Source organism: Colletotrichum lupini, chromosome 7 (assembly GCF_023278565.1).
Source record: "Colletotrichum lupini chromosome 7, complete sequence".
Lineage (NCBI taxonomy): Eukaryota > Fungi > Ascomycota > Sordariomycetes > Glomerellales > Glomerellaceae > Colletotrichum > Colletotrichum lupini.
Window position 1 is genome coordinate 401,969 of NC_064680.1, and position 21,675 is coordinate 423,643.

The 21,675-nt window shown below is 54.4% G+C and overlaps 8 protein-coding genes across 8 annotated transcripts; 3 read left to right on the forward strand and 5 right to left on the reverse strand.

The window, feature by feature from the left end:
- Positions 1 to 1,694: 1,694 nt before the first annotated feature.
- On the reverse strand, positions 1,695 to 3,771 carry CLUP02_13164 (AAA family ATPase; the record flags this gene model as incomplete). The annotated part of the gene is made up of 3 exons (XM_049292108.1): positions 1,695 to 3,446; positions 3,502 to 3,558; positions 3,619 to 3,771. The coding sequence occupies 3 exons, from the start codon at positions 3,769 to 3,771 to the stop codon at positions 1,695 to 1,697; spliced, it is 1,962 nt and encodes a 653-aa protein (XP_049149254.1).
- A 1,198-nt stretch (positions 3,772 to 4,969) lies between these two features.
- Positions 4,970 to 8,563, reverse strand: CLUP02_13165 (hydroxymethylglutaryl-coenzyme A reductase; the record flags this gene model as incomplete). Its single annotated transcript, XM_049292109.1, has 2 exons — positions 4,970 to 5,360; positions 5,412 to 8,563. The coding sequence occupies 2 exons, from the start codon at positions 8,561 to 8,563 to the stop codon at positions 4,970 to 4,972; spliced, it is 3,543 nt and encodes a 1,180-aa protein (XP_049149255.1).
- A 99-nt stretch (positions 8,564 to 8,662) lies between these two features.
- On the reverse strand, positions 8,663 to 9,730 carry CLUP02_13166 (uncharacterized protein; the record flags this gene model as incomplete). The annotated part of the gene is made up of 3 exons (XM_049292110.1): positions 8,663 to 9,192; positions 9,575 to 9,631; positions 9,691 to 9,730. The coding sequence occupies 3 exons, from the start codon at positions 9,728 to 9,730 to the stop codon at positions 8,663 to 8,665; spliced, it is 627 nt and encodes a 208-aa protein (XP_049149256.1).
- Positions 9,731 to 11,028: 1,298 nt separating this feature from the next.
- Positions 11,029 to 11,504, reverse strand: CLUP02_13167 (uncharacterized protein; the record flags this gene model as incomplete). Its single annotated transcript, XM_049292111.1, has 3 exons — positions 11,029 to 11,109; positions 11,291 to 11,359; positions 11,436 to 11,504. The coding sequence occupies 3 exons, from the start codon at positions 11,502 to 11,504 to the stop codon at positions 11,029 to 11,031; spliced, it is 219 nt and encodes a 72-aa protein (XP_049149257.1).
- A 1,393-nt stretch (positions 11,505 to 12,897) lies between these two features.
- Positions 12,898 to 13,714, reverse strand: CLUP02_13168 (isochorismatase; the record flags this gene model as incomplete). Its single annotated transcript, XM_049292112.1, has 2 exons — positions 12,898 to 13,527; positions 13,649 to 13,714. 2 exons carry the CDS (start codon positions 13,712 to 13,714, stop codon positions 12,898 to 12,900), a joined length of 696 nt encoding a protein of 231 aa, XP_049149258.1.
- Positions 13,715 to 14,713: 999 nt separating this feature from the next.
- Positions 14,714 to 15,473, forward strand: CLUP02_13169 (uncharacterized protein; the record flags this gene model as incomplete). Its single annotated transcript, XM_049292113.1, has 4 exons — positions 14,714 to 14,821; positions 14,893 to 15,048; positions 15,115 to 15,162; positions 15,267 to 15,473. The coding sequence occupies 4 exons, from the start codon at positions 14,714 to 14,716 to the stop codon at positions 15,471 to 15,473; spliced, it is 519 nt and encodes a 172-aa protein (XP_049149259.1).
- Positions 15,474 to 15,632: 159 nt separating this feature from the next.
- On the forward strand, positions 15,633 to 16,675 carry CLUP02_13170 (S1/P1 Nuclease; the record flags this gene model as incomplete). Its single annotated transcript, XM_049292114.1, has 2 exons — positions 15,633 to 15,864; positions 15,933 to 16,675. The coding sequence occupies 2 exons, from the start codon at positions 15,633 to 15,635 to the stop codon at positions 16,673 to 16,675; spliced, it is 975 nt and encodes a 324-aa protein (XP_049149260.1).
- Positions 16,676 to 17,680: 1,005 nt separating this feature from the next.
- Positions 17,681 to 21,277, forward strand: CLUP02_13171 (FAD dependent oxidoreductase; the record flags this gene model as incomplete). Its single annotated transcript, XM_049292115.1, has 4 exons — positions 17,681 to 18,012; positions 18,107 to 18,470; positions 19,425 to 19,534; positions 19,597 to 21,277. The coding sequence occupies 4 exons, from the start codon at positions 17,681 to 17,683 to the stop codon at positions 21,275 to 21,277; spliced, it is 2,487 nt and encodes an 828-aa protein (XP_049149261.1).
- Between the last annotated feature and the right edge of the window lie 398 nt (positions 21,278 to 21,675).

The window sequence follows — 21,675 nt, forward strand, 5'->3', positions numbered from 1 at the left end:
CGCCAAGGAGGTTCGAAAACGTGCTTGTGCCTGCCGGGGAAACTAGTGTGGAAGCGAGTTGGACGTAGTCAAACTCATTGACCGCGTATCCGCGCCGTCCAGCCCAAGCATATGACGGTGTTCTGTTTGGAGTGGCATGTCTCAACCCAGTCTAATAAGACAGCAACCGTTTGCTGACCGCAGTTCCGGGAATTAGTTGGACCAAATCGAGGCATTGAATCGGCATCTGAGCCAGGGCGTGGACAAGGGAATTCTCCCGCAGACCTTGTCCTTCCAAGAACATGGGGCCAGGGCTTCCCCATGCCTGTCATTACCGCCTTTACGGGGCCTACCTAAGGTGAAAGGAGGGAGACAAGGGGCTCCGAGCATCGACGGCTCATGACTTGTTCACCTCTGAAGTAGGGAGAGATCTAGACTGAGCACGACATGCCATGACAACTCGTCTCCGAACCAATCGCGTCAACGACTCACAGTTTCACCCTTGCAATTCGCTTAGTCTGTTTGCAGTCTAGATGGGTTCAAAGCCTTTCAGCCACCCCGTCTCAAGCCAAACCGCCCCGGAGCTGGAGTTTAGTTTCCCAGGGGGGCCAGGGCCAACACACCCAACTTCACCCAGCCTGCCAGCTTTCACCCAAACTTCACCCAACCCAAGAAAAGGAGGCACCCAATCTCCCCAGACCAACGAGACACGGGGCGTCCGCTTAGCGTGACCCGGCGGCACGGTACCATACACGCTAACTGGTCGTGCGTCTCGCGCGATTGGCTCTGGCGGGTTTGCCGGTCCTCGAGTCCTCGTGAGGGGGGCGCCACAAGCGTGTGAGCCGCCTCCGGGACTAGGGCTCTTTCGGTAGAGATGCAAGTCTGGGCTGAGCTGAGGTGCTCTCAGCTTGGAGCAATATTGAGATCTGCCGAGAGTCATTGGGCACACTTACTTGAAAGCTTCATGCTCAGGAATTTAGGGTCAGAATGTGAATGTGGGGAAAGAAGGACTGGGATTGGAAGACTGCAAGCGACTCTTGGGAAGCGTCCAGCTTGCCTTGACAACAAGAAAGCGCTATTCGGTCACGAACTCCCACAATCGTCGTGTTAATCTTGGGACAGAACGAGAGGTGCTGAAGTAGTACAGAGGTGAGTGATGTCGTCGGGTTTGCTGACATTCGCCATCATAATTACGACACAGCGGCGATGAACTCGTAAAGGATTCGACCAACAAATTGAACCTTTCAGGGCACCTGGCATTGCGTTTGTCTACCGGGACGAGAGTCCAAAAAAAGATGGACTCCGCCACCTTCATTGCAGAATCGGGTATGTTTGTCGCCTTTCCCCTTGACGTTCGTTAGTATCTACCCGTCCATTCATCTAGCTGTGGGGTCATATTCTTGTTGGTTGCCATGTTGTCTTTGACCAGCGATGTTTGCGTTTGCGTCCCGAGTCTCGACTCTCATTACCCTGTTTGTTTCTGGGGGCTCCGCGCGAGCCGTTGGCTCCTCACTGGTAACAAACAACATCGCACGTCTTAAGTTCAACGACTGCGGAGTCAAGAACGCGGAGATGACAGAAAGCGAACTTAATCTTATTGCTCCCCCGGAATACTCATCAGCACAGGTCACCAACATGCCCTCCCCAAACGTGCCGATCCCGTTGGCTCCCGTGGGCTTCCGCTCCCGTTTACACCGACTCCGAGTCCCCTCTCTCTATCGTACAACCACATCAATGTCACCATCCACACTGTCCAGCTCCCTCTCAAACGTCATCTGGATATCCACAACCTGCTGCAGCTGCTCACAATCCAATCTCCGCTTCTTGTGCGCAGCCAGACTCTTGGCCGTCCGAACCACGTTCTTGATCTGCCGCCCGTTCAACTTGCCCCCGGCAAGCTTCTCATACCCGTCCTCGTCGATATCGACACCGCCCTCGACATTGCCCAGAAAGTTCTTCCACACCTTCAACCGGCTCTCTCGCGGCAGGTCGTCATACTTGAGGGGCACGTGGATGCGACTCTTGAAGGCGTCGTCAAAGGTCCGTACGCGGTTCGTCGTCATGAAGAGAATGCCGCTGTAGTACTCGAGTGTGCGCAGGAAGATGGACACGAGACTGTTGCGCTCCATATCGTGCAGTGATCGACGCTCGAGGAAGACGTCGGCCTCATCTATGAGGAGCACCGCCTTCCAGGTACTCGCCAGATCGAGCGTCTTGGTCAGCTTATCGTCCAGGACCTCTGACGAGGTACCGAGGTCGCCCGAGGAGACAATGTACAGCGGCCGACGGCTAAACTCGGCCACGCACTCCGCCGTCAAGGTCTTTCCCACGCCAGGAGGACCATGCAAGACGAGAATGAGGCCCTTGCCCTTGCCCTTGACAATGTCATCAAACGCTGACGAGTTTGGATCAGTGGTCCGGGCGGTGTGCTCCGCGACAAGAGCCTGCACAAGCTCCTTTTGGGAGTCTGGAAGGACGAGCTGCTCGAAGCATTGCGTGTTCCACTCGATTGGGCTGATCTTGTCGACGAAGAAGTCGAGGAACTTCTTCTCGGTGAAGCTGAAGCCGCGGACCATGGGGCTGGCCAGCAGACATTCCTCGTCCGTCAGAGGCGCAAACTCGGCAGTCTCCTTTGGAACGAGTTCCATGTCGTCGCTCTCATCGTCCTGCTTCCGCTTCCGGCCTGCTGCCTTGGGAAACGAGCTGACGTTAAAGGCGTAGTCGGCCATGATGCGGTGGTGAGTCTCGGCGTCGACCATGACCCGGCCATCAATGTTGAAGCGGCGATTGCGGGGGTCCAACGCTACGCCCTTGTACTGACGGAAATTCTGGCCGGCGAGAGCCTCCCATCGTCGACCGCGCTCAGTAAGGAGGCGCGAAACGGCGTCGGGGTCAGGGTGGTGCGCCAAAGGAAGAGCGTTGAGAGAGGCGATTGGCGAGGCTCCAGAGAAGGCGGGAATCAAGAGGGAATCGTATCTCGTGCCAAAGTCGTCAACGTCAAAGTCGACAAACTCGACGCTCAGCTGGAGACCGGGACATTGGCCGCAGGTATACTGGTAGCTATTGAGCTTGTACACGCGGGCCTGGCTCATCCTAGTAGCGTAGACGAGGCACCCTGGACGGAAGATGGTCCAGAGGTGCTCGTAGCTCATCAAGCCCTGCTCAAGAAGGTTTGCGCCGTCGACAAGGGCATCGTGGAACTCCTCGTCAATAAAGCTGAGCAGCATGGGGAGGTGCCTGGCTTCATCGGAACCGGGTTCGTGGTCGACAGCGGTGTCGGACAGCTCCTGACGGTAGTGGTAGAGACTACGGGGAGGGAAGTCGACGGTGATGTTGGAAGTCAGGTAGGATTGGCCAGGATATTTGCTGCCAATGACGTCTCCCAAGATATTCTTGAGTCCGGGAGAGTTGACCTCAAGTGAGGTACGGCAGATATACTTGTTCTGGCCGTCATACTGGCGCGTAATCTGGATGCGTCTGTGTGAGAGGAGAAGGTAGCTAGTGGTGGGGAGGAGTACTTACGCAGAGTGCATACTTCTCGTACCAGTTGATCTTCTCCTGGGGAATGTCCTCGTCTTCCTTTGGTTCGGTGATGTATGGGTGTCCCTTCTTTGTCTACCGCTTCTCCAGGTGCTTGACCTCGATCTGCATGGGTGCCTTCTCAAGTTCCTCGCGACGTTTCTTGTCTTCCTCGGTGAGAACTCCATTGATCTCCTCCTGGTCCTCTTCATCAAGGGGCTGCTGAACTGAATGTTTGCCCGGGCCGGGGGCGGTTTGCCTGGTGCGTGCCATTGTGAATTGTAGAGGCCTTGATAAAAAGATCTTGGGAGTTTTCAAGGAGTGGAGTCTGTGGGAGGTGGGAAGACGATTTGTTTTCTTCAAGCCAGATGTCTCTAGATCTCGAGGCTCTTTATACTGAGAACCCAATGCCTCAAGATGTTTTAGAATGCCTCAGCCCGTGATAGCCTGCCTAGAATTTCGGGACCCGGCAGGACATAGGTAGGCAGCCGTACCCCGCTCGGACGGCCGTCAAGAGTCATCGGCTCCCGGAAACGCATCGGATTGACGGGAACAAGACCATCTCTGAGTCAAAGTCCTATCGGTAACCTTGATGGGATTCAGTAAAATGGAGGAAGACACCGAGATCTGCGGGGTTCTGGGCTTGTGTTATGCGGCATGGTTCTAGGCCGGGGGGTTGCTGCCTGCGTCGCCTGAAATCCTTTGAGCCGCGAACCAGCCTAATGGACCGAAAGTCCCTTTCGAGCCTTTTATGGTACGTTTCGACTCTTTGGACTTGCATTCTTGCATCATTGCACATGGTATTCCTTGAACGCTGCCCAATAACATCGCTAAAGTTGGTTGATCAAACCGCCTTAGGCTACGGTTCAAGAGTGATGCGGCAAGTTTGCGTCTTGAAAGATTCGGAAGATTGAAGTTGGACGCATCATTAGATCTTTCGATCTCAAGACTAGACTTGAATCGTTGTACTTGCACAATCACCGTCAAGACTCTTGAGGCTCTGAAGCGTCGTTGTCTTGGGAGTGGAGAGGATGACAAGGGGCCACCAGCCACACGGCAAGGCAGCCGCCTCTGTGGCGCATGATTGTGGCGCGAAGGACCTTATTGATTAGGTCATCAATGGCCAAATGAGTCTTTTCTAATTCTGCCTTCACTTGACTGAGTGAGTAGTGACAACAATACTTCGTAGTAAATAGAGGATATGATGCACATGAATGATATCACGGTCGACGTCTTACAGACTCGTCTAGGACAAAGAAGCTCTTATGTATCTGATTCTACATACAAGCTGGCGTGGCCAGCGCACCGTCTTGCGAGGTGCATGATTTCTTCCCCCTGCTACTGTAAGTGCAACGCAGCGTATGCGAAAATGGTGCATCAATCGCCGTGTAATGTTTACTCTATCCCCAAAACTCCATAATTATGTCTCATGCCTTTTTTTCTTTTGCGTATATACAGCGACTAAGCGGACTCAACGACGCGCCCGCTCGACAGCCGCTGCGCTCTTGCCAGCAGCCTTTTCAACGGCACTAGTCATGGCCAGGCCGACGGGTGTCATGGTTCCGCTGGCCGGAGCCGGGGTGTTGGTCCGCGTAGGGGGTGCGGAACGGTTGTGCTGCATGTGCGCTCTAACAAGGTGACCGGCAGCCAAGGCACTGCACAGTGACAGTTCACCAGCCAGGACACCAGCAGCAATAATACGGGCCAGACGGCGGGCGTTCTCGCCTGGGGTTGTGGGGTGGGGACCGCGAACACCGAGCATATCGAGCATAGCACTCTGGGGCTCAAGAATGGTTCCGCCACCGAGGGTACCGACTTCAAGCGAGGGCATGGAGACGGAGATTTGGAGAGAACCACGAAGGCTGGAGACCGTTAGTGGTAGCACATAAATATGGTACAGAATCGAGACTTACTTCTTCATGATGGTGATACAGTTGGCACTCTCCACGACTTGCGCAGGATCTTGTCCGGTGGCGAGGAAGATGGCGGCGACGATGTTGGCGGCATGGGCGTTGAAACCTCCGATGGAACCAGCCATGGCAGAGCCAATCAGGTTCTTGTCAACGTTGAGCTGGACGAGAGTGTCAACATCACTCTTGAGGACGTTCTTGACAACGTCGGCGGGAATAATAGCCTCGGCGACGACACTTTTTCCACGACCGTCAATCCAGTTGATAGCGGCGGCCTTCTTGTCCGTGCAGTAGTTACCAGAGACTGAAACGATGCTCATGTCCTCGAAACCCTCTGACGCCATGACGGAGAGAGCGTGCTCGACACCCTTGGAGATCATGTTCATACCCATAGCGTCACCAGTGGTCGTCTTGAAGCGGATGTAGAGGTTGGTTCCGGCCAGCGCAGTCTTCATGGTCTGAAGACGAGCAAAGTTACTGGTAGAGTTGAAAGCCTTCTTCATCGTGTTCTGGCCAGCCTCGGAATCGAGCCAGATCTTGGCAGCGCCGGCACGTTCCAGAGTCTCGAACCCGACACAAGGTCCACGGGTCATGCCATCGCCAGTGAGGACGGTAACGGCACCGCCACCAGAGTTGATGGCCTTGCAGCCACGGCTGGCAGAGGCGACCAGGACACCCTCGGTGGTAGCCATGGGGATGAAGTAGCTCTGTCCGTCGATAACAAGAGGGCCAGCGACACCGACAGGCAGGGGAAGGTAACCGACGACATTCTCGCAGCAAGCGCCAAAGACACGCTCCCAGTTATAGTTGTGGTAGGGAAGCTTGGAGCGCTCGAGACCGTTAGTCAAGTCGGAAGTGGCGTTGGTGCGGGAGATGATGGAACGGCGAATCTTGACAGCGCGAGTGAAATCCTTCAAAGTGCGTTCGAGAGAGTAACCAGGAATCTTGCCACGGAGAGACATGCCGACAATCTCCTGATCAGTCATCTCGTGCACACGCTTCTCGGCAATCATCTTCTCGAGCTGGGCAATGGTGCGCTGCTCGACCGGAGTAGCAGGTTTACCAGATTTGGCCTCGGACTCGTCGTCGGTCTCCGCGGGTGTGGCAGGCCTAGGCGTCTCGGGAATATACTCGCCAAGGGGCAGGGTAGCCGAATCGGTATCGTTAAACTTTTCGGCGCGAGCGAGCTCCTTGGGGTCGATCTGGTGGTCGGGGACGTTGGGATCCTTGATACCCCAGCGAGCAGCATTGAAGAGGTAGCCGTTCAGGGCAACACTCATGGCGAGGGCAACAATGATCCACTTGGAGAGAACGGGGTCCTCGAGACTCTTCAGGATACTGCCAACCATGCGGCCGCCCATACCGTAGCTCTCGAAAGTGTCGTACTCATCCTCGTGCTTCTGGCCAGACTTGCTAGCAGGAGAAGGAAGCGCGTAGTGGATGGAGGGGTACTCGAGCTCGTACTTGATGGGTGTAAGGACAGTAACAACGGTGGGGCGCTCGTTGGCCTTTGCGGATTCTAAAATGGCGTCGAGGCCGTTTGAGGCAACCTTGAAGGGGTCGACAGGAGGAGCAGTGACAACGGCGCTGAGGCCGCCAGTGAGGGAAGACAAGCTGGGGAGAGAGCTAGAGTTGCGGAAAGGAATGGTGCAGATGTTGATGGCGTTGATCAGGACGAAACCGCTGACCATAAGCACCTTGAATTTGGGAACGTTGCTGCTCTTCATCTGCTTGCCGAACAAAGAAGTCTCCTTGGGGGCCTTGCCGTCGAACTCGGGCCAATCGTTGCTCTTGGCCACGTTCTCGGCCACGCGGTGGCTGACGCCGTCGTCTTCAAGGGCGCGGCGCATCTGGACATGGCGCTTGATGCGGTTGATCTCGAGCTTGATGCTCAGGATGGCGGTATAGAAGGAGAAGAGAAGGATGCAGTCGAAGAAGAGAATCCAGGCGGCAAGGAAGCAGAACTGCTGGAGGCCACCCTGGACGCCAGAGGCAGCACCGAGAACGAGAATACCGATCTCGATGGCGTAATCCTTGACAATATCGTAGCCCTTCTCCTTGATGGCTGCCTGCACAGCGTACTGGATGACGTTGGGGGATGACACGTCGGACTTCTTGCTGGACTTTCTGGTATCCTTGTTCTCTTGCGGCCGGCGGTGCTCAACAGCGTGGGAGAGCACGGCACGGGTAAGAATGATGTTCTTCTCGAATCCAATGGTCACAACCAAGAATGGCAGGCCCTCAGACAGCAGCACCATCGTGATTGGGACACCGAGCTTGGTGGTGACAAGCAGACCAAACAGGAAGGCGAAGACGGAGGAGAAGAGGACGTTGGTGAAGAGCCAGAAGTTGGAGCCCATGCGGCGCATGGAGAGGAAGAGGGAGACAAAGGTCAGGTGCATGGACAGGTAGCCAAGGACCATGATGAAGATGTCGAGAGCCTCGGCGTTCTTGAGCAGGTCGAGGAACTCTGTCCAGCCGTTGCGAGCCCACTGCACCAGACTGTTACGGGTGTGAACCTTGGCAGCCTTCATAATCCACATCTTCTTCTCCTTGCCGTGCATTGTCTCGGTCTCGTCGCTGGTGGCATCGGGAATCTCCTGGGCTACTGACAGGAACTCGGCGGCCTGGGAGTAGGGTACGGCGAAGGCGAGAGCACTGTCCTGGGAGTAGGTGGTGAGAGAGTTGGAGGTCGAGGGAAGCGAGGTAATGGAGAGGTTCTGGGGAATCGGGACGGCGTGGGTGCGCGGGGCGGTGTTGATCGACTCGGGAGACTGAGACTCGGGGAAGACGAGGGTCAGGAGGGCCTGGTGGTCGACCTCACCGGCGATGGAGGCCTCGGGCTCGACATTCTGCCATTTCCAGGCAGTTTCGGGACCGGCTTGCAGGCGTCGGCTGCCCTCGACGAGGGATGACCAGTCGGCGGTGCGAACGCTGATGGTGGCATCGAACAAGCTCTCCTGCAGCAATCCAACGTAGGAAGTGCTGGCCAAGACCGCAACAATGACAACGGTATGGATAGGGTGCGAGCAGGCGAGCTTGGAGAGGAACTTTAGGGCGGGCGTGATCTTTTTGTTGACCCAGGAGGGAGCGGCGGCCTGAGCGGCGGGCTGCTCACCCCGAAAACGGCGGGGGAGAAGTGTCGAGGATATCATGGCGAAAGTTGCGGTGAATCAAGATCGTCTATTAGAAGGAAGGCATTGGTGTACAACGACCGAAGAGAAGAGGACGAAGGCGGAGCTTGTTTGCTGCGATTAGTGATTGAAGGACTTTCGGAAGCCGGGCAAGAGGCAATTGTGCGCGAAAAGACGCGGAGGGGTGGTTGGTGTCTTTGGTGGAAGAGAGAGGCAGAGAGCGATGGGTTGGCTGGAATTTGGGTTGAGGAATTTTGGCGACGGAGATGAGATGGGATTGTGTGGGATGCGCGCTGCGGTGCGATGCGATGCGGTGCGGTGCAATGCCGATTGGAGGGTTGTATTGGACGTACCTGTTGAGCCAACGCCGTTGACGTCGTTTTGGAGTTTAGATTTTGCAGCAAAGTGCCTCAAAAGCTCACACGCCACGATGACACGAGAGAGGGGGAAGACAAGTTTTCGAGAGGGACGGCCAGTGAGCAAAATAAAATTAAAGAGGTGGTTGCGAAAGGTGTCGGAGATCGAGGGTGGTGGTCGCGGAGAGCCGAAGTCGCAAGGAGCTGTTGAAGTGCTCGAATCGGAGACGGGAGTGGATTGCTCAGTTCCTGTTGAAGAGGATGCCTTGCAAAAGGGGTGGGGGGAGAAGATCGCTCAGAAGGGGAGAGGGAGAGGAGCAAGACGAGAATCAAGAGTCGCGATGCAACGGGCAGCCAGGTACCTTTTAAAGATATGGAGACCACCACGGCACTAAGGTATTCACAAGTGGCGTAGCGGGGGGGCGAGGATCAAGAGAGCAGAGAAACAGACAGGATAAGACCTTGTGGTCAAAGGAGCAACAACCTGCCTGACCTTGATAAAAAGAGGTGTGAAGGATAAGATAGGAGAGAGGCACGAGGGGATAGGAGCGAGCTTAAGCAATGGTTCGTGTTCCTCCCACCTTAACTTTCGCAGTAAGTACCTTTGCAGTAAGGTGCAGGGAATAACAACACAGAAAATAAGATCAAAAAACCAAAAAAGAGAGTTGCCAGACACCCGGATGCTTGTCAATGGCACAGCGAACGGAGGGAGCAAGCAGCCAGGTGAGGTGCTCTAGGTACTTGTTGTTTTGTGGCAAAGCCTATACGTAAGAAAGTATCTCGAGGATCCACTTTGGGACGGAAAGTGAAATGATGGTAATCCCAGCGACATGTTGGCGCAAGTTGTGTATCTTTTTTTTTTTTTTTCTTTTTTTTTTTTTTGTGGTGGTGGGCAATGAGGATGAGCAGTGCCAACCATGGGATGGCCATTCTGGGCCGAAGAGGAACACGGCAAGAGAGAGAAAAAAGAAAAAAAGTGATGAATTGGACAAGGGTGGAAGATACGTACCTAGTTTCTGCCCCACCAAGTGCAAATTTACCGATGATGGTCCGCGCCGATGTACCGCGGGACTCTGAGAGGTACACTCGCAGACTAATCCCAGAAAGGCAGAGCACACCGTCGTATTATCACGCCGAACCAAATGCGCACAGGGTGCTCTCGTTGTATCGTGCCCAACACTGATTCGAGAGCTTCAACGGTCTAAGGTACCTAGTGTTCATTTGTTTCTTCAGAGGCTGGCAGACGTTGGGCTTTGTGACAAGTTGGTGCGCCTGTCACCTCCCATTCGCGGCAGCAACCAGCCTACCTTGGGTATTGCCATCCGCTAAGACCATCTTGCGGAGTGTTGGGAAAGGCCAGGCGGGCACTAAAGGCTTCCACCGTCACTAACGTCTATCACAGTATCTTTTGTACGTCCAACTTGGGCAAAGTGCGAATGTTCAAAGCCAACCTAATACCTAGGTAAGCGCACGTAAGGCAGTAGCAAATGTGTCATTGGGAGCCACGGCACTGCCTAGCTGCAGACGACGCACCCGCACGGATGGCGCGTCACATCTCATCCACTCGTTGCTCTTTGCTCTAGGTAATGTGCCATACTATGTGGCTCTGCTGTTAGTCTCTGCGATTTTTCGGTCAGAGAGAACTCAAAAATGTCATTGGAGAAGCAGCAGTGGAAAGGTTTCGTTCTGCAGAATAGATCAACAGCTGAGACCCAGCTAAATCAGCCTCAAATGCAGTTTGCTCGACTTGAAGGTGTGATGTTTGCTTGATGATCTGGATGTTTGAACCCCAATTGTACCCATCTTATCAGCTTATCAGGCCTGCTTGAGACATGCAGCACGCCTCGCTTCCAAATCGAATAAGCCGATAACGCACCTCAAGATCAGCCACGCTTATTCGTATCTTGCCTTTGGCATAGAATACTCTGGTGCCTAATTCCAATGGAAGTCTGACTTTGTGAACTTGTCAAGACTCTCCAATTTCCAAGAGCACCGCCGCCTGGTCGCCGCGTCATACCTACAAACACGGGACCTGCTGCGACAATTCTTCAGCTGCTGTGCCCCAAAGAGACGGATGAAGCAAGGTAACCACAGACACAGCAGGGACGGTGGTAGTAAGGCGTCGAGGGGCTAGGCGTGTTGCAGCACCTGTGCGCCATGCGTCGTGCGTCCTTCTGTGTGGTTAAGTCGCTTCTGGAAGGCCGCCTTTTGCTGTTGAAATGCGTCGAGGTGATAGGAACGTGGGGCTCCTTTACCTTAAACGACCCGAACTGAAACCTGAGCTCAGATGAAGATGATGAACTGTGTATCACTGGGCGTGGTTTCCTTCTTCGCATCCTTTTTCGTAGGGTACCTTACCTTGGGTAAGGTAGCTATACCTTGGTATCCGTACCTTCTTCGATACAATGAAGGAAGCGAACAGTTCTTCTTTCCAGTCCCCAAATCGAATGAGAATTGACACCTACAAAATGTTCCGATTAGGAAAGGCGGCTTTGATTAGAATTGCAGTGGGTCTCCCGCTCCTGCAGCAGTGCAACGATGGTGGATGGCTCCTTCCTGCTGCTTTTCGTTGGCACTGCATTCTGCTCCTGCATTTGAGACGCCATTTTTCTAAAGGTCCTTGCTATCCGTACAAGTTTCCCAATTCCGTTTGGTTGCAAAAACAATTCAGTTCAACTCCGTTCATGCATACATCATCTTGGACTTACGTTATCACGGATAGATAACTGTGCCGCATGAGCCTCACCTGCGACATCTCACTGCTGGTACGAAAAGATGACTCTGCTCAAATTCCTACCTCAGTCTCACGATGCGCAAGACCCCTTGTCGAAAACTCTTCCATCCCCTGCCAGCCTCCCCAGATGGAGAAATGCCACTCGACATGGCCATTCATCCAGATTGTAATTAATGCCCAGACGGGAGACAAGAGACTTTTCTCTGCCCTCTTCCAGCCCTTTTCAAAGTCTCTAGCCTCTCTCGGACTATCCCCTCTTGCGGGCCTGATCTGATAATGAGGGAAAATCCTCCTGCCCACTCAACTTGAATCCCCCCTCCTCCCGGTCCTTTCTCATGTTATCTTGACGTTTCCGGCCTTGGTGGGCATCAGCGGGTACAGTCCGGCGGTGAAGCTCCAGTCACGGTCAAAGGTTCGTCGCCAATGTCCATCAACGTCAGATCTGTGCAGCGAACCCCTGGCGATCTCCCTGTATTATTCTTGCCTTGTTCCCCGTCTTTGTTTCTTACCTGGCACCCACCCTCCTCAAGCCTTGTCAGTGGTCTCCTCACTGGATCCCCGAAAGTCTGCGCCTGCATACACCAGCTGAAGGTCCCGAGTCTGCCCTTTCCCCCGGGCCTTGCTGCTCTGTCGCGGGGCCACGGATCCTTCGCGACCCGCCACTATCCAAGCATCGCTGACCACGTCGACGACGGCACAGCGAGTCCTTGTTACTCTATCCGTACACTACTCCGTAGACTGAGAATGTCTACGAACACGCTATGGATACTCCAGGCTGTCAGTCAATTCTGCTCGCTGGCTGTTACGAACCAAGCCCGCAGGGTAGGCAAGCTACTTTGCTAGCGGCCGTTGACGAGCTACAATAGCTATGGCCTTACTACAAGTAGAGGCAAGAAGACAATCTTAATCTCAGACATGACGACAAAGGGGAGAGCACAGAATACGGATACACGGCCGTTCCATCGTTGCCAAGCTACGTAACCTCTCACATCGCCTCAAGCTATCCATGCATACAAATACAGCACCTGTGTAACCGGGGAAGAGCTGTATCAATGCATGTGCTCAAAGTATACACCATTGAAGCTGATGCTGGTAAACCCAGCTCGGCGGTTCCCCAAACGCCATCAGTCTCTGAAACAACAGATATCCCGAACTCATCGCATAACCTATCTTGGAGGGAACACGGAAGCATCGTTGGCCTCTGCTCTGGGGTTTTCGGTGTCAAAGATATCAGACGGCTTTGGAGTACAACGTTGATCGGCCCCTCAACCCCGTCCAACCGCTCCAACCCTACGGACCTCCGGGCCCTCCATGCTGATGATCTTGACTCCGCTGGCCTCCAGGGCGCCCTTGCACTCGTCCCATTTCTCAGCGTCCACCGGCCTGGTACCCTCTTCCACGATGAAGGTCCGGAACCCCTCCTTCTGGGCATCCAGGGCGGTACACTTGACGCAGTAGTCACCAGCCAGACCGACCACATAGACGTCCGTGACGCGCTTGTCCTTGAGAGAGGCCGCAAGTCCGCTGTCGGACACTCTGGGTGATTGGAAGGGGTCGTAAAAGACGCTGTACATCTCAACGTCCTTATTCTGGCCCTTTTCGATAACAGTGTCTACGGCCGAGGCATCTAGCTCCGGCACCAGGGCTGCACCGGGCGTACCCTGTACACAGTGCACTGGCCACAGGCGGGTGTGGAATGTCTCGGCGCTGTTTCGCGGGTTGACGATATCGATGGCATCGACGAAGGGTTGCTTGCCATCGTGGTTTGATGCGAACGAGATGTGGTCTTGGGGATGCCAGTCTTTCGTAGCAATCTTGATCGTGAACGGCAGGCGTAGTAGTGAGTTGACAACGGGATGAATGTCGCGGCCGTTTGCCACGGCAAGTGAGCCGTTCTCGAGGCGATATTAGTCTCACTCACTCTCAGCGGCGACGAGAGCTCACTTGAGGCTTCACACCGCGAATGGGCCAAGATGTGACGAACTAAGAAGTCAAACGTCCATCTCAGGTACTTACAGGCGGGCAAAAGTCTTCTTGAAAGTCAACGACGATCAGCGCTGGTCTGAATAGGTCCTCGGACATGGTGGCTGATGCGTAGTACCTAGTCGCTTGCCGTGGTTCTGGGGGCTGTCGAAACGGCTCGTTCTGGCTGTGTGGCTGGGCAGATGAACGAGTCAAGGGTCGACCAGTCAAAGTAGTTGAAGCGTCCTAGGCTTGACAGCAAGGTGGTGGCTTGTGAGATATCGCGTGTCGCGTGCTGCGCATCGAGGCAGAGGGGTAGTTAGATGGGTGCGCAATTCGTGATGGCATCAATGATAACGTCAGCTTTCTTCGCCTGCTTATCGCCAACGGCGGGGAATCACTTCCCTGGAGTACGTAGTAAGGTACCTAGTGGGAAACCTGGTCTGTGATAAGTGAGTCTAGGGGTCCTTGCAGCGAAATTACAGGCTTTGGGACGCTATTGGCAGGCGCAAATTGCAGCAGCCCGATCTGCGGCAGCTGTTCAAACTTCAAAGGACGGGGACACAGGTAAGGTCACTTATCATTATCGGGCACCTCAGTCTTGGGTCAGGTACCTATCTTATCTTATCTTGGCTTATCGTCATCAGGTGAGGTACCTGAGGCAATCCCCAAAACGGGCACCCAAACCTGCCAAAGTACTCCGTACCTAACAACAAAGCTTTTGCCCAGTGGACTCCCAACTCCAACTCCAAAGTGCGACACAACCACAGGATTAACACCCACCAGCTTGATTCGCCCACTCGCCGTGGATTGTCCCTTGATGTTGTCTCCATCCTGAACTGAGCAGGAGCTCGGCCCTCGCAGCTTGACACACAACACATCATTGGCCTGAGGTGCCGGGAGCCATGTTGATGTGAGGAACCCCTGCCAGGTCCCGAGCATTCCTACGGGCCAGGACGCAGGCACTGGGAGTCTGGTAATGGAGGGCATCAATGCGCCACCCTCCAAGAGCTGAAGCTGAGCCAAGCCCGCCTCGGCAATGTCAGCGCTCCAGTCTTGACTCTCTGGGAATCCTGGGTCTAGGAGCTTGTCTCGCCCTCCACAGTCCACCTGCGGCTGATGGCGCCAACCATCCACCAGTGCCACCCCACGGGGGATCTCAATGACCACTCTGAGGCAGACGTTGTGCTAAGTTTCGAGACGGCTCATTGGGTTGTGGCCGACGCTGTGAGATATGGGTTGGGCATCTCGAGCAGTTGCTGAATGCTCTAACCGCTACCACCAACGCTGCCCAACAGTTCGAGGTTCAGTTGCAGCAGGCAAGGCAGGATAGGAACAGCTACAGATCACATCCTCGTCAAATGCCGTCGTTTGAGTCAACCATCTGCGTATTGTGCCAGAATGCTCCCCCGGGCGTCAGTGAAGATCCGAGCTCGGCCGGGACAACTGGTTCGGTACGCAGTTGGACACTCCGTTTGCCGGCTCATTCACACTGACAATCGTTTCCCAAATATCCTCAGCTCGCCGATCGAGACGTCATTCCCATCCAGTACTCAACGATTTCTCAAGTACGCATACAAGCCAACCGGCAGATTCTAGCACCAGGCTGGCACGACTGGCACGCCAATCTGTTAGCAGAGCTCTCAGCTGTCCAGTGTCCACACCTCACCAGTATCAAAGCTCCCGCCTCAGAGCTCCCCTCGAGCTGAGTCGTGGACAGAGAGCTCCAGTCCCCATTCTGGACCTGCGTCTCAGCCCTGTTGTGTCTCTCTCCAATCAAAAGCACCAAATGGCCGTTCAACTGTGGAAGACTCCGAGAGCTGCTGCCGCCGTGTCTCGACGTGCCACATCAGACGGCAGCCAGCCACTTCAGAGGTGACAGCCCAATAGTGCGATGCAACGGGTTAGCCTGTCGCACGGGTCACTCGCTGGAGGGGGAACGGCGATATCTGATAAGAGCTCCAAGCTCCGCGTTTGCGTCGCAGGTTGCCAAAGAACCGACAACGCTCTTACACATACAGCTTCAACATAACTGAAGATGCGTCTCTCTACTATTCTCCTGGCCGCGGTCGCCAGACCGGTCGTTTCTTGGGGCAATGTCGGTCACCGCACCGTCGGATATCTCGCCGAGAAGTACCTGACTGATGAAGCCGCCGCCATCTACGGAGACCTGCTCGCCAACGATCGCAACTATGACTTCTCTGATGCTGCGACTTGGGCCGATACACTCAGAGGCCACATGGGCTGGGTAAGCAAGTATCACTACATCAGTACGAATCCTGTCCCTTGACCATGCCATAGCCACGCTCGCAAGATCCCAAAGCTCACGACTTGCCAGATCCCCGCGACGACCCCCCTAGTATGTGCGGCATGAAGTACCCTCAAGACTGCCCATCCAGCGGCTGCATCATCTCCGCCATCACAAACTACGTAAGAACCACCCTTGCATCGCAGCAATCATCAAGACTGACCTGCTCGGACCAGACATCTCAAATACTCGATACGAGCCTCCCACACATTGACCGCAAGAACGCGACAATGTTTGTAATACACTTCCTGGGCGATATCCATCAGCCCCTGCACGCCACAGGTCTCCTTCGCGGCGGCAACGACATCCGGCCCGTCTGCTGGCGCCGCCAGCCCAATCACGGTGTCTGCAACGGCCCAATGAGCCTGCACTCCGTCTGGGATACCCAGATTCCGCACCGCATCCGCGGTCTGCCGCCGCACCTGAGCATTCCGCAGGAGAAGGTTGCCGCCGCCTCATGGGCAGCTGACCTCTATCAACGCCAAGAGCAGGCGGGTGTCAACGCAACGGACGGGCAGTGCATTGATCTCAAGACGGGTTCGTGTGCGTTGGGCTGGGCCACGGAGTCGAATGCGTACGTCTGTTCGCACGTGCTGAAGAAGGGTCTGGCTTGGTTGAAGTCGAATGACCTCAGCGAGGGGTACTTTGATGAGAACTGGGAAGTCGTTGATGAGGTGATTGGGAAGGCGGGCGTGAGGCTGGGAGCGTGGCTGAACGCCATTGCCGAGAGATTATCTGCTGAGAAGAAGGAGCCTGTGTTTGAGGATCTTTGAAGAATCAAACGGGCTTGATCGCAGGGCATGAGGTCCAGGCTTGATGTCAACATCTGAGGGCGATACTTGGCGAGATCTGATCTCCTGCCAAGCACCGACTTGGAAGTCCAGAGACTTGCTTGCATGTCATATGGTAGCAGTCTTTGATTGAGAATAGATCGATATTTCGTGAAACACACCATCGAGCTGCTGCTGATTCCTTTAGGACCAGGGAATACGACGCTCGTGACTTACATATCACGAAACGTATGATTGTAGCCAAGTTGAGGCGGTGCTCAGCAGCTTATTGACGACGACAGGTATGGAAAGCTACGTTTGGCTCTTGATGGCATGAAGAAACGATGAGAACTTAGACTCTTGAACGGCATCCCGTTGTATTCGTTCCTATGGGGTTGGTGGTCATCGCTTCTGCTTTCCATATAATTGATCGACCACCGATCATTCTTTACTCCGTGACTATGGGCATTAAAATCGTCCCGAGCCAAGACTCGGTAGGCGATGAATAGCCATAAGCCTCTATTAAGTCTTCTCCTACTTGCCTAGACTTGCCAACTTGGGAAACTTGGCGTTAATGAGAGCAAATAGACTCATGAGACCTGGACCCCATGAACCGGCCGTAACAACAGGCCGCCATCTTAAATGTATTTTCATCTATCCTATCAGATGCACCAGCAAAGCAAAGTCCCAGCCGAGGCGTCGTACACAAGGGTGGTCAATGTCACTCCAGAACTCAGTTGTCGGGATTCAAAGTTGGGGTCGACGGGTTGAACGCGGGGTCGACAGGCATTTCGCAGGATGCTTCGGCCAAGTTGATGTTTTGTCGATTAGTGATTACTTACATGCAGTGGTGAATCTGCCGAGGCTCCCTCCGCGAACTGCAGACTGGAGACATATAAGTAGAATGACAGAAACTGATGGCAGTCGCTGTTTACGTTGCATCATTGACGGCAATTTCACCTTTGATAGTAAATCACAAGCACTCATAGAACAGATTCGCAAAAAACAATGGCCTCATTCCCAAATAAGCTGCCCGAATCATACGCTTCGTTCAAGTACGATGGTCTACTCGTCTCCCATGTCCCAGCGAGCTCTTCATCCGTTACAAAGGTCATCATGGTCACCCTCAACCGGCCCAAAAAGTACAACGCCATGAAGGGAGACATGTTCACCGGCCTCGAGGTGATCTTCAACACCGTCAGCGAGGACCCGCGGGTCCGCGCGGTCGTCATCACGGGGGCAGGCAAGGCGTTCTCCGGAGGCGCGGACCTGGATGTTGGGTTTATGGGTATGATGGCCCTCAAGGAGACGGAGGAATCGATGAGGGATTTTAGGGATTGGTGAGCCTTGCCTGATTCCAAAGCCATGGAAACAGTAATCCCGCAGGATACTTAACGCGAATTCGGACTGATGCATACTTCACTCTTCACACAGGAGCGGACGGGTTGCGCTGGCGATCTCAAACTGTAAGAAACCCACCATCGCCGCCGTCAACGGCCCCGCCGCCGGCGTCGGTCTGACAATGATCCTCCCGGCCACGATCCGGGTAGCCTACGAGGGCGCGCGGTGCGGCTTCCCCTTCTCCCGGCGCGGTCTCGTCCTCGAATCCTGCAGCGCCTTCTTCCTCCCGCGCCTCATAGGCCTCTCGCGCGCCAACCACGTGGTCGCGACGGGGGATATGTACCCCGTCACGGATCCGCTTGTCAGCGGGCTGTTTTCAAAGTTTCTGCCCTCGCCGGGGGAGACGGTGGAGTACGCGGTGAGGTTGGCGGAGGATCTGGCGGAGAATACGTCGTTGGTGAGTGGTAAGTTGATGAGGGATATGATGGTGTATTGTCCGGCTTCGCCTGAGGGGGCGCATGTGTTGGATTCGAGGGTGTTTGTGCAGCTTGCTGGGACGGAGGACAATGTTGAGGGGGTTAAGAGTTTCTTGGAGAGGAGGAAGCCTGAGTTTACGGGGTCTGTTGATCGGGAGAGTGTTCCGTTCTGGCCATGGTGGGATAGGGATGATGGGCGGTTTGTGAGGCAGTTGCAGAAGGCTGCTAAGCTTTGATGAGAGTGAGTGGTGAGAGTGAGTGGTGAGAGTGAGTCGAGACACATCGTGTAATTCTGTGAACCTGGGCAAGATAAGTAGATTGATTGACGCCCGGAATCGGGAATTTCTACACGTATCTAAGCATTTTACTACCTCTTGAATATCTTCAGTTGAGTGTTACCAGAGTCTACAGTGGGGTGATCTCTGCATTGTGTTAGTCTGGACTCGAGATTCGACAAGTTCATGATACGGTTACTCATGTGAATAGCAGTTCGTCTTCAGCCCCAAAATTTCGACGTGATCTGGAACTTCGCCCTTCAGGAGCTTGAAGCTCTCTCATCGTGATGAAGGTGAGAAAAGAGTGACACGCTCATGTTTACATGTGAGCGCACGAGGTGTGACAGGCGTCGTCCAGCGCATCCGCTAACGTTTTAAGCACCGTGACACCCTAGTCCCGATCTTTAGGATCTTCTTGGGGGTGGATCCCCCGGATCGATCGCTAGTAGCTTCTCCCTGGCCGTAGTGGACGCAGGTGAACAACAAAGAGGCGCTTTGCGGGTGGTGACCTCATTAAACTCAATGTCACAGCGTCATAGACGCCATAGCTACACATTTCTCGTCCCATATTTGACCCGCACGCGTCCGCATGCCAGCTGGGATGTCTATACTGATGTGATGAGATAACGAATCTCTCCTTTGACATTGATGGCATCTCAGGATCCCAATCGTGACCTTGAGCAAAACGGCTCCAAAACCATGTCGCAAAACGGAAATACAGGCAAGGATGGGCGGAAGAGGGTCCTCGTTGTCGGCGCCGGTGCTGCTGGGTAAGCAAAACTATCAAGACGAACGATTGTAATTCGCACGGCGAGAGACTCACATGTCGTAGCATGTCGACAGCGTACCATCTCTCGAACCACCCGGACAAGTTCGATGTGACCCTCATCGACTCGGTCGATTACTGCGGAGGACAGGCCTTTTCGATGCCCATTAACAAGGAGCGACACGGCGCGAGCTGGTTCAACCAGGGTGTACAGGGCGGCAGCTACATCTTCCACCACACGCTGACCATGTTCGCCCGCCAAGGCTACCACGCGGATCCCGTCAAGCTTCAGGTCTCCTTCGGTAAGGACGATAAGTTCTGGACCAACGTCTTCCCGACCGAGTTCATCGAGAAGCACCAGGCCGAAGTCCGCAGACTGGCTTTCATGCTCAAGATTATGAGGTGGTTCGAAGTTTTTTTCGCATTACTGCCGTTGAAAGTTGTCTTCAAGCTATTTCGATTCTCAGACGAGTTCACAAACGTCGTGGGATTGCCCATGACTGCTCTCTTCCTTGGTACTGGCAACGCGACGCCAGAGGTGCCCGCCATCATGTTGGAACGTCTTTGTACTTCGCCAACGTACGGAATGTGGTACCCCGCCGACCCGAACAGCGTCGCCTCCAACCAGCCGCCAATGGTCGTCTTCCCCAACTTTACCGATTTCTATACTACATGGAAGAAGGACCTTGAGTCTCGAGGCGTGACTGTTCGCTTGTCGACGGAGCTCACTGAGGTTGTCCATCGCAACAAGCGTGGCGTCCTCGTAAAGACCAAACCCCGGACCCCCGTGGAAGACGGACATAACCCCGTTGGCGGCGACCCAGATGCAATCGAGTCAGAGGAACACTACGACGAGATCGTCATGTGCGTCCTTGCTGACACCGCTAAGAAGATCCTGGGCAAGACCTCATCATGGCGCGAGCGCAAGGTGCTCGGCTCGGCTACCTTCTCCGACGATATCACAATTACTCACAACGACGCCGACTACATGAAAAAGTACTATGAGAACTTTTACGACGAGAAGAAGGCTGTAAAGACACTCGGCAAGAAGGGCGAAGTTGACGAGTCATCCCGCCTTGCGTTCGCCAAGGACAACTTTAGACCCATGTACTACATTCGCATGTACGACGATGACCTTTCCAAGCTGGAGATGTGCTTTGACACCACCAACTACCAGTCCCAGTTCCCCGACAAGGTTCCCTTTGAGCAGCACGTCTTCCAGACCATCTACCTGAACAAGGACCGCGACCGCAAGCACTGGACCGACAGCGAGATTGACAAGGACAAGATCATCCGCGCCGACTGGTGGCATCAGCTTTGCCACACATGGAAGCACTACACCTTTGTCGTACCGTGGATGATGTTCCTCCAAGCCAAGAAGCGCGTCCGTTTCGCAGGCTCATGGACTCTGGTCAATGCGCACGAGGTCGCCATCATGTCTGGTATTGCTGCCGCTGTCGACATGGGCGCGGATTACCCCGAGGATTTGGAGCACGACAAGTTTGCGCTCTTGTGCTTCAGGCTCTACTATCTGTTGGCGTATGGGAAATGGTATCGTCGCAAGTTCAAGGACAGCAAGAGCCAGAAGGCCAAGGATGGCGCGGGCTGGGCTTCTGGGTTATATGGCAGTGTGTACAAGGGTCCTGGTGTGGCTGAGCAGGAGAGGTCGGTTTGGAGGGAGGAAGTTAAGGCAGGGCGAAGCACGGAGAACCTAGCGGAGGGCAATAACGGGCGGAGTCAGCCTTAGAATCGAGAACGGGGTAGCGGATATAGAGTCTTTTGTATGAAAACAAGAGGAGACTTGCTGATCAATGACAAACTATATCACCTAGCTATGTTGCCGTCGCAAGGAAATAATCGTGGGAAGCCTGAAGGGAAAGATCTTACTCAACCAGGGCTTAACTTCTGTGGCAGACGGGCATATTCGGGAACTTTAAGATTCCCATGGCCGACACAAACGCCAGCCCACCGTACAAGAGCCAAAACACGGGGCTCCCATGGAGCCCACCTCACCAGCAGGATACCTCTTGTCGTCCACCACAAGCTGCGTACCGCAACCGAGTGTCTCTCGATGCGGCACGGAATCTTCAAAACTAAGCTTTCACCCCGCACAGCACAAACGAGACCCAGGACTTGTTCTGGGCC